The sequence below is a fragment of the Haliaeetus leucocephalus genome, unplaced genomic scaffold (genome assembly GCF_000737465.1).
Source record: "Haliaeetus leucocephalus isolate CR32 unplaced genomic scaffold, Haliaeetus_leucocephalus-4.0 Scaffold566, whole genome shotgun sequence".
NCBI classification, from domain to species: domain Eukaryota; kingdom Metazoa; phylum Chordata; class Aves; order Accipitriformes; family Accipitridae; genus Haliaeetus; species Haliaeetus leucocephalus.
In genome coordinates this window covers 3,256,164-3,276,522 of record NW_010973002.1, presented here as the reverse complement: position 1 = coordinate 3,276,522, position 20,359 = coordinate 3,256,164, and the positions used below count along the sequence as shown (strand labels likewise).

At 43.4% G+C, this 20,359-nt stretch overlaps 1 protein-coding gene across 1 annotated transcript; it reads right to left on the bottom strand.

Annotated features, from left to right (window-relative positions):
- Positions 1–281: 281 nt before the first annotated feature.
- On the bottom strand, positions 282–17,431 carry CDCA7L (cell division cycle associated 7-like). Its single transcript, XM_010577616.1, has 10 exons — positions 17,423–17,431; positions 13,880–14,026; positions 10,428–10,559; positions 9,599–9,958; positions 7,629–7,703; positions 5,955–6,140; positions 4,406–4,540; positions 3,384–3,533; positions 1,046–1,182; positions 282–717 (listed from the first exon to the last, which is right to left on the bottom strand). Exons 1-10 carry the CDS (start codon positions 17,429–17,431, stop codon positions 687–689), a joined length of 1,362 nt encoding a protein of 453 aa, XP_010575918.1. The 3' UTR covers positions 282–686.
- Positions 17,432–20,359: the final 2,928 nt, after the last annotated feature.

The following is a 20,359-nucleotide window of genomic DNA, read 5'->3' as shown; positions in this document are numbered from 1 at the left end:
TGCTAGTGCGCAATTCTTTTTTATTAGGATGATGATTTAAATTTTTTTTTTTTTTTTAACAAAACACTCTTCCATTTTCATGTTTCAGTGATTAATTGCACTTTGGAATAAAAAAAAAAAAACCTACCCTCCTAGTGGTAGGTTGCATCAGCTTTGGCTGGAATATAACGGCATTCAGATGAAAGTACCCTTCCCTTCTTTGTAGGGACAAGTTCCATAAACTACAGGTGGAGGAGTAGGTTCAGAAAGTAAGGGTTGGAAAACTGAATCTTTATGGTCAAGTTGGAATACAAGGGGGTTTTGTTTCTTTAAAAAACAGAGTATGCTTTACAGGTAGCTGTTAAACACCCTTTCTGCAAACTTGCACAATTATATAAATAAAAATATTGCTCAAATTGACCAAGTTCTCCATCATGTGGTTGTGTAGCTCTATTAAAAATTAACCACTCAAGGTTCAAGAGTGCCATTTCACTTAACCTATAGGTCTGTGCATGTAGATTTCTCTACCAAAACATTTTCCTGAGAGAACTTTTGCATAAGACCACATCAATCAAAAAGTTCCCAACATAGAAATGCATATACTATACTCTACAATTCTATCTTATATAAAACATAGTAATAACCTTTTGAAGTCAAAATTTGTCAACATATTAACCAGTTGCAGGCACAGCTTGAGTTCAGTGTTCTCAATTGTCATCCGCCAGTTGTTTTTGTAAACTAGAAGACATGTGAGAAAACAGTGTTAGTGCTTTTTAGGAAACTCAGGTTCCCCATAAACAGATAATTTCCATTGTTGAAGATGACAACTTCCAAAACAGCACTCCTATGTGCTTCAAGCAATCAATACAGTTTTCAAAATCAGCAAAAGCATTTACAGAGACAATATAACTCACTTTAATGAAGCTGATTTCAGCCTAGGAGAAGTCTGAAGTCCAAGAGACTTCTTTTGCATAGGTCCAGGATCTGCCCCAGGCCACAGAAGTCAAGTATTATTTAAAGAGCTACAACAGTTTAGAAAGAAATGACTACAGGGCACAGCCCTCACCTTTCCAGGTACTCCTTGACATTGTTGTAGCCGTAGAACTTGGCCAAGTGGATGAGCATGCCTGTGGCACAGCGCCCGTCCCGCCGGCGGCAGTAGCTGCAGTTGCACACCCCACGACAAGGAGGACAGATCCAGGCCTGCAAGGGGGTGAATGTGGGAGGGGGGGTAAAGGCAAGCCATGAGTAAGGTTACATTTGCCTTCCCCACCATGTGATTGTTCAGGGCTAGGTTTTTAAAAGCCTATTATCAGCCAGCCAACCAACCAACCTTATTAACACTTTCCAAATTCTGCAGGATTAAAGAACTGATTAAGTACTACCCTGTTTGCTTGAATACTTCTTACTCTGGAGACTCAGGTTCTCTGATGTCCTCAGTACTCATTTTCAAATAGCCTAAAGGCATCCGTAATGCTTAATGGTAACACATCCTATGCTAGGCTGACCATAGTGAACTCCCTAGAACAAGACGGGTACCCACTGTGACAAGTTTCTTTGGCTCTGCTTGCTGGTGTAGCATGACTCCTGGGACCGCATTACCCAGCATGTACATGAAGTAAGTCAGGCAGCTCCCAGCTGCTCAGCAACTGAGCACAGAGGCGCAGGTGCTAACAGCCAGCATTACAGTATAGCAGCCATTGCCATACTGGGCCAGCACATCAGAGCTCTTGGTTCTCCACTGTCCTTCAGAACAGCCCAGAAGCCCATCTCTAAAGCAGAGGTGGGGGAGAGGAGGTCCCAGAACAAGCTGAGCACACAGAGCGCTATTGTGCTGAGAGGTCTTTGCGTATACACGTGCCTCGTTCTCTGGCAGCAGCGTGTACTCTCTCCTTACTCAGTGCCTTGGGGGACAACAGAAAAAACGGGAACCAACCCTAAGCCTTTTAGCTATCCTTCTCCTTTTTTCTCATATGTAAAAATTAGAATCTAAAACAAGGAACCGGCATTGCATGCCACATTACTGAAAGCATTAAAAAAAAAAGGAAAAAAACCAGTACGTTTTGGAGTTTTTCTGAAAGCGGACATGTTCCTTCTCTTAAAAGCTCTCACACTTTCCCTCCACTGTCATCTGGTAAGCAAGTGGAGCTCCAAAGCTTGAATATGGGTGGATTATAACCCAGGCCCAGCACCTTCCACTTGAGTTCCAACAAGATAAGTGTCAGTCATAACAGTACTACACTACAGATCTCATGGCAAAAAAAACTGAACACCATGTCATCATGAGCATATATGCATCACAGCTTACTAACAAAACCGATATTCATTATACTTGTATTGGGTTTGCATGGCGAGGTTTTGGTAGTGGGGAGGAGCTGCAGGGGTGGCTCCTGTGAGAAGCTGCTAGAAGCTTCCCCGGCTCCAAGACGGACCTGCCACTGGCCAAGGCTGAGCCCATCAGTGATGGTGGTAGTGCTTCTGTGACAACATATTTAAGAAGGGAAAAACCTGCCATGGAGAGAGGAGTGGAACGTGAGAGAAACACCTATGCAGACACCAAGGTCAGAGGGGGAGGAGGTGTGCCAGAGCAGAGATTCCCCTGCAGCCTGCGGTGAAGACCATGGTGAGGCAGGTTGTCCCCCTGCAGGCCATGGAGGTCCACAGTAGGGCAGATATCCACCTGCAGCCCGTGGAGGACCCTACACCAGAGCAGGTGGGTGCCCAAAGGAGGCTGTGACCCAGTGGGAAGCCCGCGCTGGAGCAGTCTCCTGGAAGGACCTGCGGATCTGTGGAGAGAGGAGCCCACGGAGCAGGTTTTCTGGCAGGACTTGTGACCCCGCGGGGGACCCACGCTGGAGCAGTCTGTGCCTGAAGGACTGCAGCCCATATAAGGGACCAACACTGGAGCAGTTCATGGAGGACTGTCTCCCGTGGGAGGGACCCCACACTGGAGCAGGGCAAGAGTGTGAGGAGGAAGGAGCGGCAGAGACAATGTGTGATGAACTGACCACAACCCCCATCCTCCGGCCCCCCATGCCGCTCAGGAGGGAGGAGGCAGAGAATTCGGGAGTGAAGTTGTGCCCAGGAAGAAGGGAGGGGTGGGAAGAAGGTGTTTTAACATTTGGTTTTATTTGTCATTATCCTACTCCGATTTGATTGGTAACAAATCAAATTAATTTTGGGTTTTTTCCCAAGTCAAGTCTGTTTTGCCCACGACCATAATTGGTGAGTGACCTCTCCCTGTCCTTGTCTCAACCCATGAACCTTCTGTTATATTTTCTCCTCCCCATCCCACCAGGGGTGGGGAAGAGGAGCGAGCAAGCGAGCGGCCACATGGTGCTTTGTTGTCGGCTGGGCTAAAACCATGACACCACTTACCTCCAAGCCCAAGAAACGATACTTACTGGATCAAGCAGTGCTGATTTCACATCCTCCCCATATCGATTTCGAAGACATGGTCCACAAAACTGCCCCCTTACTCCTCCACAGCCCTGGTTGCGACAGACTGTCTTTGTATCAATTGTCTTTTGTCGACACTGGTGGCAAGTACTACCCTAAAGGTGGAAAGGAGGAGAAACACATACATATGTATGAAGGACATCTTAAATGCTGGTCACTAAACTTTCCTAATATATCTGCTGATAGCAAAGCACAAACTTCAAACCAAGTCAGATTCAGCAATGAAATTCTTAGTAAAAGAACCGTAAGTTCTGTTATTACGATAAATCATATAGTTATCTGGAGAGATGCTAGAAATTTTACAGAGACAGTGCCCAGCCTCAGTTGCATTGGGAGTCTGAAACTACATGAATCTCATGTTGCAGTTCTGATGTCTTCCTCCATCTAGGAAAAAGTTAAACCTATTCAGAAAATGACCTTGTGACTCATCTCTGCAAATACAATGAAGCATGAAATAGATAGTAAGCTGATCATCTAGATCTTTATGACAATTAATAATAGCCAAAACCAGTGAAGGAAAGAGGAGTTCCATCGAGAGCTTTGGAGACTACCTAACCCATACAGAAATGTCATTTCCAAAGGGTACAAGAAGCAGCAGGGATCACTATTATTTAATGGTACAACCACCACCACCACAACATTTATATTAAGTGAGAATGAGAGATGAAAGGGATGTCAACTCTTATCAGTGGTGAGTCACAGCTATAGCAAATTCCACTTAAATAACTCTATGGCAAGAAAGCACTTGTTTGCAGAGGCAAAAAATTGGTGGGGCATATCAACCAGCACAGGCAAGCCCACAGAAGCCTGGCAAAGATTTCAAAGTTGTGCTTGTGTAATATAATAATGCTGAGCTGCACTCTCCAAAGCCTCAGGAAAGCATATCTTTTAGCAAACACCAGTGAACTATTAAGAGACTTTCAATTTCAAGTGCATGGACACACTAAAGAATACAGCAGCCACTTACTAGAACTTTGTCATAGATTTTGTCTTTAACAGTGATTGCAATGTTGTCCAAGTCCTCCTCAGTAATATCCTCTACTGGACGGTGAGATGAATACTTTGATGATCTCCTTCTTTTGCGCACTCCACAATCCCCCTGCTAAACAAACTCATCTCAACACCTTTTGTCTGGTGTCATGAAGACTTTGTCACCACACCTGGCGACAAATTCTTTCATTTATAATGCGTATGCAGTCAAGAGGGGGCTGAATACAGGCTCATGGACCACTGGAAGAACAGGAAATAGAGTTTCCAAATCATCACTGCCTCTTTCTCTCTCCCTAATCTTTTCTCTACTCCATTTATTATTTATTCTGCTTATATGTTCTTCCTTCCCATCATTGCTACTTCTATTTCCACAAATCCCTAACACATTTTTATGATACCTCCTTTTCTTTGCATTCCCTGCACACCTACACTTTAACTCTTCATAATCCATTTCTTCCCTTTCAAAATAAGGAACTATGACCATCTGCCTTCCCATGCTTTGCTCCTTCAGTCTCCTAGCATACTCTCCAATTGCCTTCTCCAATGACAATCTCTAATGTCCTGCAAAAAACCTTTACTGAAATTTTAAGTTAGTCCTGCCATACCCAGCCCTTTCTTGTTATCCTGTTTGTTACCTGGAAGAGAGTCCTCCACTCAATAGTGAGTGCTCTTTTTTTCCTTCCAAGTATCATTCTCTTTGACCCCTATTCATGTACAAGTCTCATCTGATCCTTAGCCTTCCCCGTGCCCCACTCTTAACACCTCATTTGTCCTTCACCCTAGATCAGCTCTGTTCTCTCTTACCAGCCCAGGTTCTCACTCAGTGCTACTCCACTTTTTTTAATAGCCAAGTTCCTTCTATAATGCTTCAACTATGCCCAGCACTCATTCTTACAAGCAGAAGTGGGATCCAGCCTGTGCAGACACAAACTTAAAGAGTCTTCCTCATAAAGGCTATACAGTAAATAAATATAACCAAGATAAATGACCACCATAAGCTAAGGGAGGGAAAAAACAGATTTTAAAAAAATGGGGAAGAATAAAACCTGCAACTTTTGAATGGCTAGCCAGTACATCAGCAGTTTATTGGTGCAGATTCCCTTCGTTCATTCTCAGTTCAGCTATATAACTCCTATGTTCCCTCTGCTATTTCCAGAGAAGGGTTTTTGCTATTTTTTTCTGAGTCCAAAGATAGAGAAGATCTGCTTTGTCACCTCCACTAGCCCTACTGCCTTGCCACTCATAGGCCTTCTATATTGTGGGCTCTAGTAATTTTCAGATAATGAATAAATAATAAGACCATAAGTAAACTGCCTTGTTATGTTTGGACAACACAGGTCACAAACAGAGCCCAGTTAACGGGTGAAAGATGAGGCAGGAAGGCCTGAAGATAACCTCTGTAGCTAATCCCAACCAAAGGTTCTCATTAACTTTCTGTAGGATGTGATGTCTGCTCTAAGTGCTGGCCAACAATCTAAATGTTTCTGAATCCCTGACTACTAGAGATATCAAAGGCTGGCAAATACCACACTGAGTCTCTTCTTCAAGAGGTTCTGTTGTCTATAGCTACGGAAGTGTTCTGCAAATTTGACAGCCGACACAGTAAATTTCTCCAAGGCAAACTTTTCTGGTGGACGAGCATTTCTGGTTGGGTTCATGCGACGTGCTATCTGGCCTTCAGAAAATGTCCTCCTTGGGATTTTCTTCTGTTTCTAGAAAGAGAAGAAGATTCCAGTAACCATTCTTTCAGTTACGTTTGTGGTGTTAAACACCAGAAATGATCTGAAAATGCCTGTACCACACTTGTACTATCATGAATTAATCTGTTCTTCTCCCACCCCTTATTTGTTAAGCCAAACCTCACCAATTTCTAGCATTCCTAAGTGTTCTCCCTACACACTATACCTTTTTGCTCCTTTTACAACACCACACCTTCACAGTCAAATTCTATTCCAATCAAATCACAGAACCATACCAAAATTTTCTGTATGGCATATGAAGGTAGAAGCTAGCTCTCACTCTTCAGTAGCTAAATGTTCAGATTTTCCCACAACCTGAATACACCTTCAAGGAATAATCCAAATACTAGGTTATTTTCTTTTATATTTTTTAAATTGAATGGGCATTAATAAGCTGCTTCTCCTACTTCCAGATTCCTAAAAGCTGGAAATTAATAGGAGGCACACAATACCCTCTTCATATTGTCACACCTGCCAATTACTGCATGACTGAATTCATGCAACAGAAGTCCTGCATGGACACCTACCATAAAGGCAGCTATTAAATCTGACAGTATAAACAAGATGTAGGAAGCAAGTCTGCTTGCTGCCACACACTTTAGTTATTTCCTTCGAAAGAAGTGAAAGGCACATTACAATGAGACAGGCTGGAAGGCAAAAACTAAGCACATGAGGCAACTAGAGTACTCCTGATGCCCTCCCCCTTCCTCAAGTAAAGTAAAGATACTAAATAAAAGCAGCAGGCTTATGTATGTATTCAAAGGATGTTTAAGTTTCCATAGGATTTGACTAGAGATAGCAAGGTTCCATCCTTTCAAGGACTTTAAAATTTGACTTCACCTTTTCACCTGACAACCAACACAGCAGCATTTCTACATGGGCTTCCCAAAGACATGGCCTTTCTATTTTTCCTCAAATCTCTCCAGTTTATAATATATGTGGAAAAACATTACTCTATAGAGAACCTAGAGGGGTTGACAGTTCTCTGCTTTTAGCCAAGAAAAGTCAGTTGAAATGACTACAGTTACATTCCAGGTTTATGTTGAAGTGGTTGAATTTCATCAGCACAGCTCTGCTGGGAAGTGTAGATTTTAAAAGAAAAGCCTGCAAGTGGGAAATTAACAGGATCTAAACCCAAAGGAAAGCGACTATTCTTCCTTATTCCCACATACACAGACATTTGTCTAGCATCTAGTCTAGTGTCTAGTATTTCTGGGGCAAAAATGATAAAGAAGGATCTCACCTTGGTCTCTGGATTTCTTCATAAATTATCTTATTAAATTCCATTTCCTCACTTAACCTCTGGTACTTAAATACTGACCAATAGCAAATCTATATAAATAAAGTGACCAAACCCAAAGTAAGCCAGAACAGACTTGGTGAAATCGTTTCATAGGGAAACACATTAATCCTAAGTCTAGCAAAAACGACTGTCACCTCTAGCCGGTAGTAGAGACTTACCGAAGGAGTCGAGGTGGGCGTTTTCACCGGGAACAGGTCGGGTATGGAATTCAGTTCTGCCAGCAGCTGGGCAAGCTGAAACCAACAGTGATGCTGCATTGAAAACTCACTGCAAACTTGGAAATAAGCAACACCTATCATCCACTCTTCCCATGCACTCCAAATTATATCTGAACATATGAAGTTTCAGTGCACGAAACCTTTCTGGAGGCACTTTATTTAAGTGGGGCTCATAAAAGGGGTTCATTTACCTCTGCATTTACCTGCAAAGCAAAACTCTCCTAGGCAGTACTAATTTCACAGCTCCCGTTAATTCTTACTGGGAATTAGAATTAGCTAGAATTGCATCCAATTTTGTCAAAACAGCACTGAACAGCGCATTACAAGATGGTTACAGTATCTATGACCAATAACGAGAAATTCACAGTTCATACGACAGGAGGGAGAAGAGGAAGACAGGGTGCCCTGGGCCAGAAGATGGTAAGATGTTTCCTGTGGGCTATTTTACTGAATGGCTGCTGATACACCTGTGCCTTTTTTCCAGGGAACTCAGAGTGTCCCCTTAAGCGGTGACATTGTAGCAGGGAAACTTTGCTCATCATTTCTCAGTGGTCCTTAGCAGCAATGACTAGGAACATCCTTTTTTCAACCACGACAGCTAGTGCTGATTTCACAAATGCTGCAAACCACAGCCAGTAATTCTACATACCCCTTGCTTTGTGCAGATACACACAGCAACATGGGTACACGCTCATTTGCAAAGTTGTAAAACAACTGAACCCCACTGGCGGTTCCCCTAACTACGGCGTATGCAGTATCAGAAGCACTTCAGCAAGACAGTCTGTTGCACCATGTAGGAGATGTCCTGGAGGCACGCTTCAACAGAAGCAGTGGCTGACAGGTCCAAAAAAATACCGAGCTGTTCTGGAAGGCCAGGTTGAGGCTATCTTCTGAAAAGCCAGCAACAGCAGGGATGAGGCATGCTGCTAGCTGTCGCTGAGACCGTCATACCAATCATGAGATTAAAAGCTGGGTACAGCATTTCTCGGTAAATACTTCAGTGTGGTATTTATTAAGAGCTATTTAATGTCATTACAGTACTGCAACTGGGATGCCAATGAATTTCACAATGGTTGAACTAGAAGGAAGAGTGGAAGGCAAGAAGGGTGGAAGAGCAGCCGGACCACCACGTTAGAAACGCAAGTACAAAACTAAAGCAAGTTTTTATGTGGGAGCTGCAGGCCCCCATGCCCAAGAGGTGTACCTGAGCCCCAAGACTGCTTGGAAGCTGCAGCTTTTCCTAGAATAAAGTAAAACTGAAGGAGGCACTGAGGACCCAACATCAATTCAGATTTGCATGGCAGCATGATAATTAAAGAGAGCTGGTGGCATTTTGGACAATACTGGAAAAAGCATTAGGGAATGATCAGTGTCTCTTTTCCGCACCTACACACACACACTTTCAGTAGTTATATAGCAAAGTGTAACTGTAAATATCGCACCCCACACAACTGAAAAATTACATTTATCATCCTTAGCAGTTTTTAGCTGGCTCTCCAATCAGTAACTGCAGCAGATCTGTCAGACACAAATGAAAAGTAGAAACTCTATTGTGCAAATGACAACATGAACAACCTGAAGGGACCAGCTGGTTTTCTGACATGTTCCGAATATAAGACTGCAACTTTGGCATCTGTAACTTTGTTCACATCCACATACAAAATGGTTGGTTCAACTCTGGTTTTAAACTTGAGCAGGCTAGTCCTACCTGACGCTATTTTAGGGATAAATGTCTGAATGCTGATGGTCTTCCAGGGTTTTCCCAGGTAGAAAAAGTCAAAACACAAACCACGATGAGATTTTCCCAAAGTCCCAGCACAGCACCAGGGGGGAGCCCAAAATTCAAGTGTTCTGGAGCTAAGTACTCGGATGTAAATGTCAGAGAACAAAGCACTGCTCGTAAGTCTTACCATGGCTTTATTTTCTTTAATATTCATGGCTCTCTTAAGCAGAGCACTGGAACTTTCCTCCTGTGTTTCTTTAACGTCTTCTTCAGACTCTGAAGCAGAGCCCTCTAGTTTGTCCCACCGCTTGCAGCTTATGTCTTTTGAAAGAGGTGTGAGGGATTCACTGTCCTTTAGAGGTAAGTTAGAAAAAGCCTGTTCAGGCACTTTTTTCTCAGATGACTTTCTGGTGGGAAACTGCAAGGCAACACGAAGGCCAAAGCTTCTTCTCTTGGGGGAAACTTTCTTCTTCGCCTCTTCATCCTCTTCTTCCTCACTACCCAATAAATTATCACGTTCTTCACCACTCAAGTTTGACTCCACCACCTAGAGGCAGGAAGAATCCCATGTTACATTATTGGCTGTGACACGAGAAAGGTCATTTTTAAATCAGTAATTCTAGGCAGCACTCTTACCACCCGAAGGCACTGTCATAAATTCACCTAAATCAACAGATTTTTAAAAGTTCACAGTACATGACTTCTCTCTGGGCAGAGACCAACACAAAATCTACATATTAATTTTGTCTGGGATACAGACATGGCTGTCTTCAGAGGAACAATCTTGCCCAGCACAGTCAGTCTACAAGCAGGGGAAGAAGTTCTCATTTCTAATATGTGATGTTACATTAAATAAAGCTTTTTTTCTCTTTTTAGATAACACATATTTTTCTTCAGCATGAAGAAAGAACATCACTGTGTATCAGAAACACTCCTGCTAGAACATGAGGTTTACACAGAAGAGGTAGAAAAAAAGAAGTCAACATATGCATTCACACATAGGCGACTGCCTTTACCAGAACTCCTTTCTTGTTCACATCCACCTCACTTGAAGCGAAGCCTTCAAACACTTCCGTTTCAGAGTCAGTGTCTTCAGTGAAAATCCTCCGCAGTTCTTCAGTGAGGTATCTGGACTGAAACTGAACCCCCTGTAAAAATATCAGCCAGCAGCTGTGAGAGACAGTCAGATACAGAGTAGTCACAATAAACAGGTCCTGAGGCTCAAGCAGGTACCAACTACATGGCATATAATGTGAAAGCACTTTGCAGGCAAAGGCTGTCAAAAGAAAAAAAACAGAAGACATTCAGAGTTTCAGCACTGAGTTATTTTAACTTGGCAGGATTTTTTTGCCTTATTTTGAGCACAGGGCTTTAACTGAGCTGCTTCTTGGGGGGGGGGGCAGGGGAACTTCTTCTTTGCCTCTTCCTCCTCTTCTTCACTACTACCCAATAAAAATAAATTATCAGTTTTCTTATGTGTAAATTACCATGTTGTTTCGCATGTTTTCTTCTGGATGCAAAAAACCAGGCCTTGAATGGAAGAAAATACAAACCACAACCACAGTAAGAGGGAGCCCTCCTTTTTTCACCTAGCAGTAGAAACAACACTCTTCTCTGGGCTTGCTGGAGCAGTACTCAAGGCTCCTGGAGATGGAGTCTGCTCCTTCTCACACTGTTACACCATCACTGAAATGACAGATACCAACACAAAACCACAGAGCTTTGAACAGTCTGACTAACATCCCTCCACCTTCCAGATGCTCAACTCTCTCTGTTTTAATCATGCAGTTTATCATTCAAACATGTTCTAGGGTAGACATCCCAAATTTCAGCCTACAGACGAGGAAGTAAAAAGTCAGCCCATGAAAAATAGCTAAGATCTCATTAGAACAGTCTTCACGATATGCACATTACATACCAATTAAACACAACGCACTTACTAAATCAGAATATATTTCCATACTTCCAATCAGAATTAGTAGAAGACCATCTGTCAACTTGTCTCTGTTAGTCTCCTGAAAGACTTGTTCATCGTAGGAACATAACCCATGTTCACACCACACCTGCCTCTTGAAAGCCAGCAACACTCACTTAAGTTTGTTTCCCCAATTTTCCTCTGCTATTTCTTCCTCCTACACAAGATACAAAAATGACCTTTCATACGATGCGCTTGCTAAATATCTCTATTCTTCCTTTCAATTCCCTCCCTTCCCTGACTTTAATTACACACTTCTTTACGTTAAGATAATATCTGGTGAAAACCAAATACAATAGATGAGTGCAAAAACTTACAGGGGAATGGGAAGGGGGGAGCTACTGCATATGCTGTTTCTTTACACTTAAACATCTCCTACAAATTATTATGGGTAATTGGAATGAGTTTTCTCTGAGCAAAATTACTTCATTCTTTTGTTGATAGCTGCAGTGCAGCTGCTTGAGAAAGGAACAAACACAATAGGGAAGTTACTTTAAAGTTAAATTGCATTTCTTGGAGGGAAATTGAAGTTTTTATGCATTCTCTGTTTTAATGAAATTCCATAGAAATAAGCTGTTTGTTAGCTAAAGTGACCAAAAATAACACACCCAGAGCTATGCTGTTACACCTATGAAGAACGGTCTACACAAGGTAAAATATGCATCAGGGATATCTATAGGGGAAACAGCTGAAACTCAGCAGAAATGCAGAGATTATGGGAGCAGGACTGCAGAAAGCCCTGAGGAAAAGCAGACACACAGAAGTCACTACTTGTTAATGCATTTGTGCATCAGCATCCAAGGGAACACCTGATGTACTAACGTCCCATTCACCACCCTGGCAGGGCAGCTGCCTTGCCTCCTGTCCCAACCACTGCAGAATTTTTCTGAACTTCACATCATTTTGCTCTTCACACAAAAACCTTTTAGTTTCCTGCACAACAAGTACCTATGGTCTTTCTCAGCGACAGTGGTGTTTGGCATCATAAAAGGATGGGACTCAGGGTAAAAAAAATCATGTTGTTATCATACCATTTAGTGGTAAAGGAGTTAAACTCAACAGTGATGGAGATTTAAAATAATTCTCAGCCCAAGGGAAACACAGGAATGGTGAGGAAGGCTGCAGTGCCAGCTGTAAATTTGGAACAAGTCTCACTGGGATTCCCAGTAACACACGTTAAACTAACAATACCTAGCTCTTCCACAGCATTTTTCATCAGAGGATTTTAAAATGCTCTGCAGCAAAGCCTTGTCATAATCTCCATCTCACAAGTTGGGAAACCAAGGCAGAGAGAAATAAAGTAGGGAGCCTGCAGTCCCCAGGCAGGCAGCAGAAGCAGAAGCTCAGGCTCCTGCACAAGGCTCCCCCTCCACCTCCACCACCACCACCACCACCACCACCACCACCTCTCCTCGTTGATTCTTCTTCATGCTCCACACAAAGCCACAAATACGAAAGCAAGCGACCTCCTGGTTTTCTGAAGTTACCAGTACCGCCGTCTAGCAACAAGATTATGAAGCAATTTAGAGCCCAGTATATTTCACTATGTTTTAGCCACCGTCTTTCTCCATAGCACAGGCTGTGGCTCTATGCCCAAATGGCTTCTGCACTCTCCTGAAGCCATTTGCTTACAAAGGCTCAGAAATAGTACACACTTGTACAAGGCTCATTCTGTCCGCTTTCTTTGCTGCCATCTTGCTTGTCTTCAGCACCTCTGAACCAGGTACTGACCTGATGGACTAGGGGAAAAAAAAAAAGGCATTTTCAATTTTGTTATAATGGAATGGCGGGACCTTTCTGAGAGCACAGCTGACAAAGGTATCTTTTAGCACATTAGCCCATGTCTATCAAGTATGTAATTATAAGCTTCTAAGCTTATAAAAAGACTAAAAACTAAATTTTCTGGCAGCCAAGACAGCACACCAGTTCTCTTCCTTTCTTGTGAATTCAGTTGGTACCTCCAGCTACCAAATCAGAGAATGAAAAACATCAAATCATTATGTTGATCCAAGCTACTTCACCATTAAGAGAGCAGAAAACCAGCAAATTTCACAATCACAGCAGGAGCTGATGGTTTCTGTGGGTCACCACCACTAAAACACAGCTTTAGGGCAGAAACAGCACTGAGAGAAATTTCTGGAAGAAATACCTTGAAGTCCACATACTCACAAATAACAAATACCCATCTATTATGCATTTTCACTATCTTATGTATCCAGAGCACACCAGCCCAGGATAGTAATTCTCTCTTTCCTGTTTGCTACACTTAAACTCACCTTCTAACGAAACCCATTTTCCTTTTTATATTATGAAAGTTTTTAAAAGCAATCATTAAACCCTAAAAAGGATAGAAAGTTTGTTTACATTTATTTTTAATACAAGGACTGCAGATTATGGGTTTTGCTGCGAGCTATGGCTAGCGGAGACTTGACACCAGCTCAGAGTACTACTACACCCAAAGCACATAACTGGGCCACAGCAATCCATTCCTACCTTTTTTCCTGACTCCAGGGAATCAAAACTAGTATAGCCGTCCTCTGACAACAACCTCTGTCTGGAAGCATCCTCTTGGAACCCCAGAAAATCTTCATTGTCACTGGGGGCATTAAAAACATCAGCCACATCCTTGGGTATCTGTTTCTGATTCAAAACGAGACAGAAGATACGAGTCAGACACGCCAACTTAATAGGAATACTCAAATTGGCAACAGTACAACTTATTTTTATACTGTTACGCAAGTACAAATCTGTATCACAAAATATGCTATGCACAAACTGTACCTCATTTAGCTAAACTCCAGGAAAATTCTGTACAGACTGTTTTAATCCCTAAATACAGACTCCAGATTTGGGGCTAGGGAGGGGATGCGATATGCAGGGTGTTTAACTCCACAGAACAGTACTTCTCAGACATAAAAATACGTGTGTGCCTCACCTTTGCAAGCACATGCTCAGGGCACCCTTTATCCATGGTGAAATCCATCACCGCTCCTCCTCTTACACAGCAACGATGGCTCAGAGGTGAGGAACAAACCTTCAAATATAACGCAATGCTAAACGAGTTCAGAGAAACCTTACCAGTAGATCTGGTAACAGTGCCATTGCATATTTTAGCAGACAGACACTTAGCTAACTCCAGAAATAACGGCAATGCAACTCATTCTCCTTTGTCAGTATTGCTGCAGAGCTTTTTCCACGACGCTTGGTAAGAAAGTGAAAACCCATTTTAACCGAGGATATTTCTCGTTTGCCAGAAGCCCACAGTGCAGCCCACCAGGAGGAAGCACTGCCAAGGGCAGGCAGCAGCACTTTGAGGTGACCAAGGTCACAACTTCAGAGTTTGAGAAGTCCAGTCCCAGCGTGGAAGGAGACTCGTACCACCGCAACCAACCACTCCCCCTGGCCGTGTACTTCAGGAAGCACTTCATACGAGCCTCTCTGTGTAATGGGCCTGAAGGAAGCCTTCAGACAGCTCCCACCTAGCCTGCTTTAGGATTTGGCGTGTGGAAGGACGGGATGAACAGATCCAGCCTTAAAAACCGAGGCAGAAGGCATCTTGCCAAGTTTCAGAACATGGTTTTACACAGCCCAGTATCATTTGCAAAACCATTCTGCCCTTCACAGAATGCTCGGGGAGAACAGCATCCGCATCGCTCACCAGCACCCGGACATTTATCTTCTACATCCCCGGGACCACATGTACATGTCACGCACACCACTCTATTTGAAGCAAGCCTCCCTGTTGCTTGCTGTGTGCTAAAGCTGCATGTGGGTTTCCCACTCCTCACATTAATTCTCAGGAATGCGAGATCAACAGCTGCCTGGTGAGAGGGGCCAGTTCCTCGTCCGAAGGAGGTCTCCAGCCCCAAATGTTCAACATCCCTGAGAAGAACTCCAGAACCGAGAGCGGCCTGCCCTTGTCCACTGTCATAGGCAACCAAGGTTGCTCATACAGGGCCCGATATAATGATTATTTTTAATTATTATTTTATCTATTTATTTATTTATTTATTTATTTCTGCCAAGGCAAATGGCCCAAAGGAGGCTCATCCTCCAAAAATAACGTTGCTGACAAAATTGCACTTCCATTAGAAAAGCAAGCAGCACCTTGACCAAAGCTTCACTCTCTGAAATAAGCTACAGTAATGGGCATACATGGGCTTAACTTTATTCTTGCTCTGCTTTTATAAAGCTGATGTAGACTGATGCAAAATTGATTTACTGTTGCTTGAGCAAGAGCAGAATTCACCTCTGAACAACTGACCCTCACAGGCATATAACGGCACGACCCAATGCACTGCTGCAGAAGTTGTGCTGTCCACATTTGAACCCCTTTGGATATTCCCTCACCCCCACTTCTTTAAACAAACAGCCAGAATCCGCCTCTGTTGCTGTGATGGAATTCACTCAGTACAGAGCGGCATTAAAAATGAAGCACTATACATTTTAATGGAAAAACATACAAGGCGCTGTGAGGCTCGTTGCTATGAATAAATTGCTTCCAGGAGCCACTGCATTAGTTGTTGTGCTATTGTACAGCTGAGTTAACCACTGCTGTGATTACTGTATGCCTAACTAATTTCTTCTTCTTCATCTCTTACTTCTGCATCTGCATCTGAGGAGCCATTATGGGGGTGTAATTACCGATTTTGAACAAAGAAAAAAAACAATTACCAGTAGAAGACCTTTTTTGATCTTTACGCATTCCCAAATACTAAGATACTGATTTAAGCAACTTACTGCAGAATTTCAAAGATTTTTAGTTTGCGACTTGCTCCCCATAGTCTGACTATGAAGAATCCCATTCAGTCATTGATGAGTCCCCGTTTCACTGAAATGGCTCAGGTTAATAACAGACAACAGCTGACACATACAAGGTGGGCATACTCCAGGAGTTTAAAAAGAGCACCCTCACAGCCAAGCTTGCTCATGGCCAGTATTTCTACACCTGAAACCACAAGTCAAGTTTATTCCCAGCAGAAGTCCATCGCCATTAGCAGACAGACATCAAAGACAAACTTGCACCAAACACCTCTGCCGTGACAGGTTGGTTCGCTGTTATTTACTGTGTAGTCCTGGAAGCCACAGACCTTTCCATTTTTAACTTTCAACTAAAATACATTCAGAAACTGATTTATAATCAGCACCAGAGCCTAGCATTTTAACTCTGTCAAAAGTAACAAAGCAGCATATACCAAGAAAGAAAATACACAGTTGCCTAAACACAAACGTCAAAATATTAATCTATTCTAAACACTTGAAAGATGCAGGCACTTCAAGAGAGGATCTTTTTGCCACTAAACCCCTAAAAAAGGCAGGACGGCAGAGAGGCGATGAACGTTCCAAGCTTGCTCAGGGAAAATATTTCAACATGAACAGACCACAGATTCAGACACAACGGTCTGCTGAAATGCTCCAGAGATGTGAGAAATACTGTCTTTTAAAGATACCAGTTACAAAAAGCTAAGTACTGAAAACCTAGTAAAAGCTGGAAATAATTCACAGCTGCTGAAAAAGTCAGTGTCTTATTTCTAACAGGAAATTTTATACCTATTGAGCTCAGTTATTCTTGCACATAAAATACACTTACTTGTTTAAAACACCCACAAGGTACTTCTCAAAAGCAGCAGACAAACATTTGCCGCTACAAACAGCGCACAATCCAACAATGGCCAGAACAACCAACCCTAACTATGCTTTTTCAACGGAAGATCAAAGTTCAAGACAACCCCATCTCTCAGCTTCCCCTTCTCTAAATTTGACAAAATACCGCCAGCAGACCCAAGAGCGCACACAGGTTCGTCGGGCTGCGCGGAGGAGAGTCACCGTTCCTGCAGAACCGGGAGCCCGCAGCTCGTGCGTGCCTGGGGGGGCTGCCGAATCTGTCACCAAGGGCCAAGGGCGACAGAGGCGGAAAACGAAGTCGGGAAGGACGTCAGACCTGTTTCGGTGATGCTCCCACACTCTCCATGTGAGTGATGGGCAAAGTAAGGCACCTGGGCTCCCCATCAGTCAAAACATCATTTTTCTAAGTACCAAACACATAAATTCCACCTGCCTTGTTAGGCAAGGAGAAGAAGAAAAGCCTGAGATGAGTTGTTTTACTTTCCACATCAACAGGCAGAATTCTCATGTCTCAAGTGAAAAAGCAACTTTCATGATACCAAAGCCAAACAGATGAAACTTGCCCTTATGCAAGGCAGTGCTCTGGCAGGCTGCAAGGAGAGAATGCTTGCCTTGCATGCACACCCACAGCTTCGGTAGGAAGCATCAGAGTTACTTCTATGTCCCTGTCAACCATATTTAATGTTTTTAAGAGGTATTTGTACATAGCACTTTCATTGCCAATTGTCACACCAGCCCATTGTTTTCCGACAATGTATCAGGAGAACATACTGTGTGAGAAAGCAGGGCTAGATGCAATCCTCTATTTTTGCTCCTACCATAAAAAAAAAAAAAATCAGTTGGGCTGTGTTCCCCTCATTCAAGTTTGCACAATGTATGGACATTCCTATTTGAAGCAGAGGACAGATAATTTTGGTCATGTTCAAACTCAGTCAAACTGAAACAATCCCAGTTTAATCTCAAACACATACTCACACAAACCAAACTTGTTCAAAGTCACACCTTCAACACGCACTGGAAAACCTCTTGACTTGTCCCAGGCTCAATACGAAGGCAAGCCCAAGGCACGCCACCCAAGGGTTACAGGCACTGGATTTGGCTCATAGCCCCAAAATAACAACCGAACAGGGAAGCACTCCAAGGCTGACAATTATGGGCAGCGCTACAAGAATTAGAGGGCCCCAGCCAGAATGCAGATAGGTGCCAAACCAAAAACCCAAAACTATTTAGAAGTCAAGATCCCGGTCTTTCCACTGGAATCATAAAGGCGAACGGCATTGTGTGAAAGCTTAATTTTAAACATCATACAAATGTGTGAAAGATGTGGAAGGCAAAGAGAGGCAAAGTCACATATCACAGTGCAGAAGAATCACACAACTAGATACACAGTCAACAGGACTGTCAACACCATCCAACCAGCCTGGGACTCAAGGGCAACAATGAAATCTAGGAAGGCAAGAAAGATCCCAGGTGATCTCTGCAAATTCTCAACAGCATCAGAGGACAAAAACCCAAAACTTTCTGGTCAGTGAAGTATATTCCCGGCACAAGTGGCAGAAGGGTGAAAGGTAAGCAAGTGTTCAGAGATAAGAAGGAACAAGTGATAAAATGAGCAGTCATCGCAGTTTTACAGTCTTCACAGGGATACTTTGATTCCCCCAAAGGTGAAGATGGATTAGCCTGAGCCTGTCAATCTGTCACAGCAACAAATCCCGGGACTTTCAGGGTGGTTCCCCCTGCCCCCCCCCGAAAAGTTATGGTCATTTTCACCCCAATCAATCTACTGCTAAATGCAAGTACTCCATGAAATTTTAGTAAATTCAGCTATTTTCAGAGCAGTAGAGTATGATTTCTACACTGCTTTAACAGATAATTAAATAAGCGAAAGCCCATCAAGCTACTTTATTCTAAAATAAAGAATGCCCAACTATCATCATCACATGGCGAGTCATTTAAAATGTTACCTTCCATAGGCAACATCTACCTGGAAACTATCCCCTACTTTTCAAAAAACGCTGATAATAATGTGAGTACCAGCATATGCGTATGCCGGCATATGAACACAGTCCAAATGCTCTGTCAACTGCTACTATCACTTCTTCTGTAATATCTAATCTCTTGCTGATCCAAACAGTAGTAACAGCTATTTCTGAATTAATTCTGCATAATTCAAGAGCTTCCCTTTCATCTGCAGTGGTGCCTAATTACTTTCCGAGCCCCGGCGTTCCAAGCAAAACACTTTTGTACAACGCCACAGGAATGCAACACATCCCCTCTTCATGTCTGGGCTGCCAGCGTCCGAGCTTCTTGGGTGCAAAAGCTTTGTCAGCCAGGACCCCTTCAACGAGCTCCGTGTACTGAACCAAACTGCTGTGCAAGGACCTGTTAAATTAGACTCTGGGTTGGGAAATGGAACCGCAGGTCTTGTGATTCGAAAGAATTTTGTACTCCCTGGCGACTGCTTTCCATGGGGGCACATACTCGCTTACAAGCTAATTTAGTCAGCACACAACCCATGACTTCAAAGACAAGGAAACCTTCGCCACCACATCCTTCTCGCTCAGCCAGGACTGAACCCACCGCTCACCAGCGTGTCATGAAGAGGAGCAAGAGCCAGCAGAAGGCCTTGCTCGGCCCAAAACAAGCTCCCACAAGAAACAGGAGAGCACTGAGAACAGACCGCACCCTCGGCCCCTTTGCTGAGCCTTAAAAGAGACAAGATGTGCAGTAGAAAGGTGAGCCTCTCCTTAGAGCACCAGAGGTGAGAAGTAAATGCCATTTCGCATTGTCCCGTGTCAGTCAGGTTTCTCCCAAACTGTTTTACAGCGCCCTTATCTCCAGTCTGCCAATGGAGACCCTGAGGCCATACAGAGGCGGAAAGTGCATTTACAAAGTCCCGAGAGGACAGAGGTCCTAACAAACGTTTCGGTGCTTCTGCAACCCTCCTGTTCCACAGAAACCCAGGTAGCTCCCTAACCGTCCATCAGCAAGGCTGACTTTCTCCTCGCTCCCTCCCACCACCTGGGAGACCCACCATACCACCTCTCAAGACTGGAACCACACAAGCAGCCTGATGCATCCAAGCAAATGCCGGGCCTGGACCAGACCGCGGTCGGGTACGCCGATCGACGCACGCCTGCCTTCGGCCCTTACGCCTCCAGCCTTACCAATACTCACATGTATTCAGGCGACTCAAATATGCGCTTGTGGCATTTCAACAACAAAAATAAAAAAGGACGGAATTTAAAAAAAAAATTAAAAAAATTAGCTCTTTCAAAACTGACACCCCCAGGCTTACGGCGGCTAATTAATTAAACAAAGCTCCTCCCCAGCAAGCTACGCGCAGCC

Excerpts from the sequence above, each read along its gene's own strand:
- CDCA7L (XM_010577616.1), bottom strand. Across the intron at positions 10,560-13,879 it reads CCCTGGAGTCAGGAAAAAAG|GGGGTTCAGTTTCAGTCCAG; the intron begins GTAGGAATGGAT and ends ATATTTTTACAG. Across the intron at positions 7,704-9,598 it reads TTAAAGAAAATAAAGCCATG|CTTGCCCAGCTGCTGGCAGA; the intron begins GTAAGACTTACG and ends TGTTGGTTTCAG.